Source organism: Protomyctophum parallelum (genome assembly GCF_964188405.1).
Source record: "Protomyctophum parallelum genome assembly, chromosome: 2".
NCBI classification, from domain to species: Eukaryota; Metazoa; Chordata; class Actinopteri; order Myctophiformes; family Myctophidae; genus Protomyctophum; species Protomyctophum parallelum.
In genome coordinates, this window is record NC_139699.1 from 58,680,513 (window position 1) to 58,692,129 (window position 11,617).

The 11,617-nt window shown below is 43.2% G+C and overlaps 1 protein-coding gene across 1 annotated transcript in view; it reads right to left on the reverse strand.

The window, feature by feature from the left end:
* Nucleotides 1–274: 274 nt before the first annotated feature.
* fes (FES proto-oncogene, tyrosine kinase) overlaps nucleotides 275–11,617 on the reverse strand; it is a gene marked incomplete at its 3' end in the record, with an annotated part of 19,716 nt that continues 8,373 nt past the window's right edge. The window contains exons 9-19 of the mRNA XM_083759384.1: nucleotides 10,760–10,958; nucleotides 10,008–10,097; nucleotides 8,960–9,307; nucleotides 5,417–5,539; nucleotides 5,199–5,252; nucleotides 4,894–5,012; nucleotides 4,434–4,528; nucleotides 4,011–4,134; nucleotides 2,882–3,039; nucleotides 2,594–2,716; nucleotides 275–417 (exon numbers count right to left, since the gene is read on the reverse strand). Coding sequence (XP_083615510.1) covers nucleotides 275–417; nucleotides 2,594–2,716; nucleotides 2,882–3,039; nucleotides 4,011–4,134; nucleotides 4,434–4,528; nucleotides 4,894–5,012; nucleotides 5,199–5,252; nucleotides 5,417–5,539; nucleotides 8,960–9,307; nucleotides 10,008–10,097; nucleotides 10,760–10,958 — 1,576 coding nt within the window. The remainder of the gene's footprint in view (nucleotides 418–2,593; nucleotides 2,717–2,881; nucleotides 3,040–4,010; nucleotides 4,135–4,433; nucleotides 4,529–4,893; nucleotides 5,013–5,198; nucleotides 5,253–5,416; nucleotides 5,540–8,959; nucleotides 9,308–10,007; nucleotides 10,098–10,759; nucleotides 10,959–11,617) is intronic.

The following is an 11,617-nucleotide window of genomic DNA, read 5'->3' on the forward strand; positions in this document are numbered from 1 at the left end:
AAACGATCAAAACAAAACACACCAATGTGTTTTTTCCCCCCTACCACTCAGTCTCCCATTCATGAAATTAATTGTTATGGAAATGTGTTTTAAGGCAAAAGTGGTTAAAAGGTAGTTAAAAAGGATCAAGTTGTGCACTCAAAAAATTCAAACACACGCACACGCACACGCACACACACACACACACACACACACACACACACACACACACACACACACACACACACACACACACACACACACACACACACACACACACACACACACAAGCATGTCATGGAAACTTGTGGTAGAGAGCACTGAGTTCAACCTGGAGTTTGGTGAAAGTTGGTCTGTTTCTTGAGTCATACTGCCAGCAGCTACACATGAGGCTGTAGACCTCCGGGGGGCAGCCGGCGGGAGCGGGCAGACGGTACCCTGGGAGACATTGAGCACAGAGTTGGAATTTCTAGTCAGATGATAATATGGTACAGTATAACCGTATGCACATGAAGAGACATTTTTGAGTGGTGCAACCACTCCATTAAGTAGCTATAGTGTCCGTCCCTGGCTGGCTGGCTGGCTGGTTGGTTTGAATTAATTTAACCACAATTGAATTTGAATCCTAGTGTTTCTAGAATTTTTGGGTGCGAACATTCAGAAAAAATAACCTATGCTCACAACGAGTCACCACGCTTTGTGATTGATTGATTGATTGTTCGATTGAATACTTTATGCAAAAAAAAGCAGTGGTACAGTTCCATACAAAAGGATGCTAAATGGATAAACCCAAGAAAGCACTCTAGCTTTATTAGCTATAGTGATAAAATAAAGACACTAAGATGCAAAGCTACACAGTGTATAGTGTAGCTGTTGTAGCTTTTGCAGAAGTTACAAGCGTCTGATGCATCTTTATGTCGCTGCATGCTTCCATTGACAATGAATGGTAGACTGTACAGTACAGTACATCTGCCCGTGTGACCAGTTACGGACGGCAGCCACCTGTAAGTGCTTGTTTAGAGCGGTTTTGACGGAGAGTAAGGAGTCAATTGTCATACTGTAAGTTTTTAGGACTGTTGGTAGGGCATTCCACATTGTTGTGGCTTAGTAGAACAAGCTTTGTGGAGCTCCCTCTGGTGTTGTGCTTGAGAGCGTCTTTAAAGGTATATTCAGTGATTTCACTTAATTCAAATATCACTTATTTTTTTGTTTTGTTGTTAATAATAATTAATAATAATCCTCCCTACTATAGAGTGTGCTGGCCATATAAGGAGTTCCTCCCTGTCCCCAGTTAACCCCTGCGGGTCAAAAAACATTAGGTTTCGTTTTTGACTCTCTATCCTGATTGGACAAAAGGCTGGGTCCCACAGCCAAAAACGAAACCTAAGGTTTTTTGAGTGAAATCACTGAATATACCTTTAATGTTATGAAGTAGTTTCACAGGTACTGTACATGCAGGCAGTGTTGTTTTTGGCAGCACATTTAGTCATAGTCTCTTGAATAGTTTTCATTTAGTTTTAGTCACCTGGTTGGAATGTTTTAGTGTTAGTCTAGTTTTAGTCGACTAAATCAACTGGAGATTTAGTCGACTAAAATCTCACGATATTGTATTTTTTAATAAAATTTATTTTGGTGGGCCGTAATGGCAGTTCTTTTCACTTGCTGTAAATAGCTGATCTACAAGCTTGTAGATCAGCTATTTTCAGCATGCAACTAAATGTAAAATGACTTCTACTGGATCTCTTGTCCATTTCGCCGTATTTCTGTGAGATGGTGTTGAATTACCGGCACCGTACATGTAGGTGTTCTTGCCTCGAGGTACTGTATAAAGTACAGTACAGTATACAGTATAATATGCATGCAGTGGTGTAAAGTAACTAAGAACATTTACTTAAGTAGTACTGTACTAGTACAATGTTGAGGTATTTGTACTTTACTCGAGTATTCTCGAGTACATCTACTTCTACTCCACTACATCTCAGATCCAAATATTGTACTTATACCCCACTACATATTGTATAACCACTTCAGCCCAATATACATTTCAGCCATTTGAAAATAGCCGATCTACAAGCTGTGCCGCATCGTGATCGCGACGCACCGTAGATCTGCTATTTTCAAAAGACTTTTATACATCTGAAAACATCTGAAATATGAGACATTCTGCATAATGACTAATGCATAAGGAGTACATTTTGAATTCCGGACTTTTACTTGTAACGGAGTATATATATTTTTTAATATATATTTTTTATCCCACGATTTTGTAACCCATTTTTCACCCCTGTGTCAATCATCTAATGTGATCCTGGGCTCTACACACCCTCCACCAACCTAGTCCCCATATATGGGGGACAAGGGGAGAGCAACGGACTTGAACTCACGCTTCCTTCATGCCTGAGTGTCCAAGTTGCTCCTTTACACCTGACAGGGGGGAGTTTCCCTGGTTGGACGTAGTGCGTGGAAGGAACACGTTATTCCAACCAGTTCCTTTCCCCTCCATAACGGAGTATTTCTATATCGCAGAATTGATACTTTTACTAAAAAGTACTTTTTCCATGCACTGCACACGTGACGTGTTATTATTATAAATTCAACCTCAATGCTTCCGTACCCTTCTCCACCTCCTCCCGTGTCTGTTGGTTGCTCATGTTGGTATATGGAGTCACTCCCTTGGAGAAAGTCTCCCATAGCAAGACGCCAAAGCTCCACACGTCACTGTCTGTGGTGTAACGACCTGAACACACAAGCAGGGGGCAGCATTGGCAAAGACACTGCCTATAACTGTCACTACCATTAAGCTATACTGTATATGCTTTTACAGAAAACTTGTCAGGTGTTATACACAACCAAACAGAGTTGTTGCATTTTCCAAGGTTGGTCAGAAGCAAATGGGTCGTACCATAGTTGAGGGCCTCGGGGGCCGTCCATTTGACTGGGATCTGTCTGAAGACTCCTGTGGCAGAATAGACACCATCCTCTTGCTCACGAGACATACCAAAGTCACTGATCTTCACAATACTCTCGTGTCCCACTAGACAGTTTCTTGCTGCTAGATCCCTGAAATGACAAAGGCTGTTTAATGTGACGGTGAGTGGGTGTCTGGGTGAGTGAGTGAGTGTCTATGAGTGTCTGAGTGAGTGATTCTCTATGAGTGTCTGAGTGAGTGAGTGTCTGAGTGAGTGAGTGAGTGTCTTAGTGAGTGAGTGTATATGAGTGTCTACTGTCTACGAGTGTCTGAGTGAGTGAGTGTCTGAGTGAGTGTGTATCTGAGTGAGTGAGTGTATGAGTGTCTGAGTGAGTGAGTGTCTGAGTGAGTGAGTATCTGAGTGAGTGAGTGTATGAGTGTCTGAGTGAGTGAGTGTCTATGAGTATCTGAGTGAGTGAGTGTCTACGAGTGTCTGAGTGAGTGAGTGTCTGAGTGAGTGAGTGAGTGTCTGAGTGAGTGAGTGTCTACGAGTGTCTGAGTGAGTGAGTGTCTGAGTGAGTGAGTATCTGAGTGAGTGAGTGTATGAGTGTCTGAGTGAGTGAGTGTCTACGATTGTGTCTGAGTGAGTGAGTGTCTGAGTGAGTGAGTATCTGAGTGAGTGAGTATCTGAGTGAGTGAGTGTATGAGTGTCTGAGTGAGTGAGTGTCTATGAGTATCTGAGTGAGTGAGTGTCTATGAGTGTCTGAGTGAGTGAGTGTCTGAGTGAGTGAGTGAGTGTCTGAGTGAGTGAGTGAGTCAGTCAGTCAGTCAACTCCAAAGCAACGCCTAAATAATTATGTTCTGAATGTGCAATTATAGAGGGAATGCGTGTGACATCATCATCGTACCCAGAAGTTATGTGGGAACGCCTGCTGGGTGCCCATACCCCCAAACAGAAAAGTCCTATATCTGATTGCATTAAACGACGTTAAACGACGTTTAAACTATAACTTTATGCATGCGGCGCATACCCTCTATACTGTAATATGGCATGCACACACTATGCTTTTATTCATAGTTTGTGTCCTTAAAGTGTCCTGATTCATAGATTTGTTAGACCTACCTGTGGATGCAGTTTTTGCTCTCCAGGTACTCCATGCCAGAAGCTACATCTCCTGCCATGTTCACCAACACCTTTGGCTGCGTGTCGTAACCCACGGTGCGTAGAAAGGCGAGGAAGTCACCACCTGTTTCACACACACACACACACACACACACACACACACACACACACACACACACACACACACACACACACACACACACACACACACACACACACACACACACACACACACACACACACACACACACACACACACACACACACACACACACACACACACACACACACACACACACACACACACACACACACACACACACACACACACACACACACTTAATTATGGTCAAAGCAAGGAACACCAGGACAGGGCCCTACTGTAGCTGTTGTGTAAAATGAGGATGATATAATATACGGTACCTTCCACTAACTCCATGATGATGTAGATGGGTTGTTTCTGAGTGCATACCCCAATGAACCGGACAATGTTGGGGTGATCGTACTGCTTCAGGATCCTGGACATAGTTTATAGTGAGTTTAGAGATGAGTCGCAGTGATGAGAGAGGAGATGAAGGGACAATAATGAAGGTGGAAAGAAAGGGGGGGGGGGGGGGGGAATTAGGAGGAATAAATAAACACTGGATGCCTCTCAAGACAATACACAGTGTATTCTAACCTCATGTACATGCTGTACGGATATGCTATGTGTAAATATGTAGATACATTTTGTATGCTTTCCCCCCACCTGACCCCCTATTATTCTGATGCGTGCGTGTGTGTGTGCGTGCGTGCGTGTGTGAGTGCGTGCGCAACTGCATGCATGCCGGCACTTGTATGTTGTAAATGTAGTGCGTTGGGTGTGTGTTTGCACCAAACCAACCTGGCTTCCATAAGGAACCTATTCTTCTGTTCTGGTGGCAGGTTCTCTCTGCAGGTTTTGACAGCCACTGGGGTGTTATCAGAGCGCAGGCGACCCATATGAACCTCCCCAAAGTTTCCCTGGGCAATAGAAACACACTGGCTATTAGGCCCTAAAGACCCAGTGGGGTGCATACACACACACACACACACACACACACACACACACACACACACAAAAGGAGAACATTTCAGAAATGAAGAACGCCATGGGCAGTTAATTTCAAACAACCCTTTAGACGACATATTTAGCAAATATCAACTCACCCGACCAACAATGTGTCCCAAGATAACATCATCATGCTCCAGAACCCACTTGTCCTAATTTTATTTGAATATAGAGAAAACAACAATTTATAGCAGACTGTTGTTATCGAAAATAACACAGTTATGATTGTGTGTGTGTGTGTGTGTGTGTGTGTGTGTGTGTGTGTGTGTGTGTGTGTGTGTGTGTGTGTGTGTGTGTGTGTGTGCGTGCGTGATACCTTAAGGACAGGTTTCTGAAGCACAATGTCTGTCCTCCTGGTGACATGCTGATGTGAGGAGACCAGGCTTTGCACCAGTAGGGGAACACTGTGGAACCCTTCTCCATCCAGACGGTACACATTCTACTGACACAGAAATGTATGACAGATTACATGCATGTTTGTGCACTGTACATTTATGCAGATTTGCAAGCGTGTTTGGTAGACTATTTGTTTGTGTGGAGATTTCATTTTTATTTTTTATTTAACCTTTATTTAAGCAGTAAAAACCTTAAGTGTGAACTGGCCAAGAGAAGAGGCGAAATAAGTAACACAGCTCTAGTAAAGTAACAATAAATACAAGACAATAGCAGGACAGACATGTAACGTTCATAATCACAGTATACCACTAACTAAGAAGCTCAAAGGAAGAACAGAAACGTCTAATAATGCAACCAATAAGGCTAACATATAAAGAGATTTGATGAATGTGTGCATTTTATATTCACACATTCTCACACACAAGGAAACCATGCAAGGCATCAACATGCTCATCGTTACCGCAGGGATTCTTTTGCTAAAGGACATTTCGACACGAAGCCAGGAGCCTCAACCGAGTCCCTGTTGATACGTAACTAGATATTTTAAATATTCACGAGTTCCTGAAGTGTGGTAAAAAACATATATTTCCTGTTTTCTCTCTCTCTCTCTCTCTCTGATAAATCCACAGTATTAGCTTACAAATTATAGAGGAACACTTCTGCTCTAAGCTATTTGTGTATGTGGCAGTAGTTAATAATTATCAACAATTATGTTCACCTGTGGTAAAACATATAGGACATTATTACAAACTTCTCCCAGTGATACCACTCCTGTTCGGCTTTGATTGGAGCTAATAGAGAGTACAGTAAGGCCTATAGCCGCTGGAAATAGCAAACACACTGTGGTAAAAATCGAACATCATTGGGGTTTTACTAAGTGGAATTAAGGAACAAGGGAAATCAGCGAGACAGAGATGGCTGCCAGTTGTCAGGGAGGGATGCAACGTGTCGTGGCCGTGGGTAATGGAATTACCCCACCGCCTGTGGTTCGGTAAATGTTTGCTTTGTAATGAATTGTAAAGACTTTTGTTTTATTTCACGGCCCATTTCGACCAGTTGGGACGCCACAAACCGATTGGGGAGTTTTCTAGGGAGTAGATGCGGCGCTCTGGAATATCAGTTGAACATCATTTTAAAGTACGTAGGAACAAAAATCGTGTACCAGTACTGTATGAGGTATATGGTGCACAGCTCCGTAAACATGATCCCAAGAGCCCAGTAGCGGTACACTTTACCAGAGCAGCACACAATGTTTCAACTCTTAGATACCTGGGTATAGAGCAGGTTAAACTGCCCAGACGTGGTGGGGATATCAACCAATTATTACTCAAAGGAGAAGCTTTTTGGATCTACACTTTGGAGACATTAGCCCCCAAGGGTCTTAATGAGGACTTTGATTTACGGCCTTTTCTGTAGAGTCCTTGTGGCATATTAGGGTCAGTAAACCAACCTTTTCTTTTCTTTTATTCTTTTAGTTTTCTCTGATTGTGTGCTTTGCACACTTTGGTTTTAAGATGCCTTAGGGTTATGTACTGTGTACTTCTTGTGCCTTTATGCATTTATCCTATTCTGATGAGTCTTTGGCTGTGGGATTTACAGTATGTCTCCAAAATCCTTTTTCACCTTTATTAGAGTAGCAGAGGCGCCTCTAAAATCCGTTTAGTAGTACAACTCTTTTATGGGTGTTTTTTCATCTGTTTCACTTGACGTTTATGATGGTGTAAACCTGATGACTTGTGTCCCAGTTGATTGGTTTATCTTAAAAAGAATATGGGTGTTTCACTCATTATTCCTTTTTTTCTGATGATTATTTCTATTATGATTATGTCTGTCTTCATATTTACTATGATGGACATAATTATGTATGTTTACATCTTTAAACATTGATTGACGGTGTTATGAGCACCAGCTGTGTCTGGTCATGTGACACAGCAGTGTCAGGTATACAGTATGTAGGGGCTTGTTTGTGATGTTAATTGTATGATGAAGAGCCGTGAGGCTCGAAACGTCATGTCTCTGTGGTGAGAAAATGAAACCTTAAGCTTTTGGAGCTCAGTCCAGTACTTTCTTTTATATGGTTGCACAGGCCACCAACCTTTTAGATTAACTCAGTGGTTCTCAATGTGGGGTCCCGGCTAAATGATAGTTAGGAATTGGAACCAAATGCATTATTAACTAGAAAGAGGCAATTCTGGGAAATTGCAAAGTGTGGTTGCCCACATCGCACCCGTCGAAAATGGAATCGCTTTTGGCTCTGCGTTGATGAAACCACCCTCGACCTGTGATTCAAATTTGGGATGGATCGGACATTCCGTGCGTGAATTGTGGCGTTTTTTGTAATAGGCCCCTCCCACTAACTTTGGAAGACGATTACGGCCGAACGATACAGAAGATCTAAATTCTGACTGTGCTGTTTTAATGGGATAGGTCCCGAGATCATGTGTACTGATTTTTGTGAGATTTGGTCAAAATCTGTAGGAGGAGGAGCAAAAAGTGTGTTTTGAACAAAATTCAAAATGGCGGGAAATCTATCTAGACGCAAATGGGCGTGGCCTATATGGGGAGATGTGTCATGACCCAAGGAATCCAGGGAAAAAATATTTTTTATTTTACGACCTACGGTTCAAGAGTTATACCCCAAAAGGTAAAGTTGGCTGTTATAGCGCCACCATGAGGCCGACCGATATACTTCTAAGGTAATTAATTTTAGTAATTATTATGAATCTCTCCTCCAAGTCTTGTATGTATAGCCCTTACGGTCTCAGAGGAAAAAATACTTGAAAGTGAGTTTTTGCATTTTCCCATTCATGTCTATGGGGAAATTTAATGCACTAATTAATTCATATCAATTAAACTATTCAACAAATGTCTTAGCAAAATACACGCACACGATTCCCGATGTAGCCCGTCGTTTTGACATATGGCTCGAGTGCGTGCGACAAAAACTGTGGGAGGTATAACGCGACAAAATAAGTTTATCTATAATGAAAATAATAAAAGGTCACTAAAACAATAGTATGGTTGCCTTCAGGCAACCACACTAATTATAGGTCTGTATAAGTTCTGTAACAGACTGGGGCCTGCCACATGGGCAGTGGCGTGCACAGATAGACACTAGGGGGTGCTAGAGCACCCCCTGCCCTTTTCCCTCTGGACAAAATGTGCCCTTTTGAAAATGAATAAATAATAATAGTCTTTTTTTTGGTACAGTGGTACAGTATGTGGACCATGGTGACATTGATCAATTCTTGATAAAAAAAAAGCTTCTAATATATTATTTAGGCCCCAAAATCTATAAATCTCACACTATTAAGCCAACCGTACGGTTCCACGCGCTGCACAAGGTGCCCTTTTCTTTTCACTTGAGCACCTGCCCCTCTAAATGTCTGTCTGTGCACGCCACTGGCCAATGGGGGGTCCTTGAAAAAAAAAAAAAGCGAGAGCACCAGTTGGATCAACTTACGCCAACGCTCTGAATGATGAAGTGTCGACAGGCTCCGGCCCCGTAGACAGAGAGGACGTACTCTTGCTTCCCCTGGCTCTCTCTGACCAGGAAGTCTCCATCGTTCTTCAGCAGCTCCTGCACCTCCAGCCGGGGGATGGCGCCGTGATACCAGCCCTGCTGCCGCAGCGGTCGCTCCACCTCGGGCACCAGGGCCAGGGCTGGGGGCACCTCTGGCACCAGGGCCCGGGCTGGGGGCACCCCTGGCACCAGGGCCCGGGCTGGGGGCACCTCTGGCACCAGGGCCCGGGCTGGGGGCACCCCTGGCACCAGGGCCCGGGGCACCTCTGGCACCAGGGCTGAGGGCACCTGCACACAAGAAGACTTGAATAAAGTTGTTCTATACAAACCATATTATTATGAGTTCACACCGGTGTTGTTTTTGGCAGCACATTTGGATTTTAGTTTTAGTCATAGTCTCTTGAATAGTTTATTTAGTTTTAGTCACATTTTAAGTCACCTGGAATGTTTTAGTGTTTTTGATGACTATCGCCCTTTTAAGGTGCAGTGGTAGGGTGTTCCACAACTTGGGGCCATAGACCCAGAAGGCGGCCTCACGCCTCACCGGTGTTCTTATGGTGAGCTTTGGGTCATTTTAGTAGGAGAGCGGATGAAGACCTGAGTGTTCTAGTTGGAACATAAAAATGTATAGAATCCTTAATATGTGAAGGTGCCAAGTTATTAAGTGCTTTATGTAAGGGATGATATCTGCATGGCTAGGTGGTCATCGTCGGGAGATAATTCACCGACAGGGAGTTTAACCACCGAGGCGAAAGCCGAGTAAATCAAGCGGGGCACAGCCGCCCAGCCGGTGCTCAGAGGGTTTGATTAGGCAGAGGTCTGTTATACAGCGGAGCGGTCATTATCATGAGATAACTCACCGCTGAATTAAGCGCTTGACCAATCAGAATCAAGCATTCAACCAAGCCATGTAATAAAAACTAATAAAAGTGCTTTGAAGTCTATTCTAAACGATACTGGTAACCAATGTAGTACTGTGTGTACTGACTGTGAATCTGGTTCTAAACACGTTGCCCAAGTGGTTGATGATCCCGTCCTTGGTGAGGTGATTGGAACCACTCCTCTCCGACTCCAACTCCTGAATACATCACATCACCACCGGTGTCAGTTATAAGAGCAAACAGTGATCGGAAAAATCAAGGTTGATGTGCAATACATTGCAATTGAATTATTCTGAACTTAAACCTAATCTTCGTGGTTTTTAGTACTTTTAGTACTTTTTTTGTACTTTTAGTACTTTTAGTACTTTAAGTACATTTTGATGCCGATACTTTTGTACTTTCAATTCCATACTTTTACTCGTAACGAAGTAGTTCTACATTGCAGTATTGGTACTTTTAACCCATTCTGAACGGGCACCCATTTTGGTGTCAGCATCATGTTATGCTTTAGCTATTTAAAAATAGCAGATCTACAAGCTCATATCGCGCCACCGAGTGGCGCGATATGAGCTTGTAGGTCTGCTATTTTTGAAAAATCGAAGAGCGACTGACATTTTTAGAATCTGATCTCAGGTCAGAATGGGTTCATCAGGACCAGTGTGTGTCCGGCGGAAACCTCGTATGAATCTGATCTCAGGTCAGAATGGGTTAAGTACATTTTGATGCCGATACTTTTGTACTTTTACTCAGGTACATTTTCAACTCCATACTTTTACTCGTAATGAAGTAGTTCTACATTGCAGTATTGGTACTTTTAACAACTGAGTACTTTTCCCACCACTGGAACACATATATATACCCTGGGAGTGGTGGTAGAGACCACAGAGCTGTCGTCATCATCAGGCATCAAGGCAGAAGGGGGGTCACGGGACCCCAGCCATTCTAGTCTCTCGCTGAGCAGCAGTCTTTGAGCCTCCAGCCTGGCTCTGGCGCCCAGGGTCAGCAGGACCTGGTGCCGACACTCCTCCAGTGCGTGCAGCTTGCTGAACTGGTACACCCTGCAGGATCCATTTATTATTCTCGTTTGTTCATCAACATTCACTGTTCTTTTTTCCTTCGTCTCTTTTTACCATGCAGTCCCATCGCTATTCTTGGGCTATAGCCATGGTTCAGCCATGTCTGTTGTTTCCGTCGACTAAAACCAAGACGAAAAATGTTCGTCGACTACCTTTTTTTCCACTGACGAAAAGTACATGGAAACTAAATGAAAACTAAGCTATGATGACTAAAACTAAGACTAAATTATGTTGACAATTTCGTCGACAGATAAAAACTAGAGTAAAATGTTAGGAAGGGACTAGTGGAGAAGACATTACACCTAGCTACATGTTTAAGCATTTCATATTTACATGTCGATTTCAGCTCTGACACTTATTTCAGACATGCTCTAGTATGTGAAGAGTCTGCCTGTGCTATTAACTCATTTTGAAAAAAGGTTTTTCAATTAGCTGGAATTTGCGCCATGGCAGGCTCTCGGTCAAATCTGGTCACATTACACTCTCTGAGTTAAATGAACACCCAGGATGTTCCTGTGTGCCGCCTGGGGTTATACCTCACCTCTAGCTCTGCCCCTGAAACATCACATTGTACTATGGCTACCTCACCTCTAGCTCTGCCCCTGAAACATCACGTTGAACTATGGCTACCTCACCTCTAG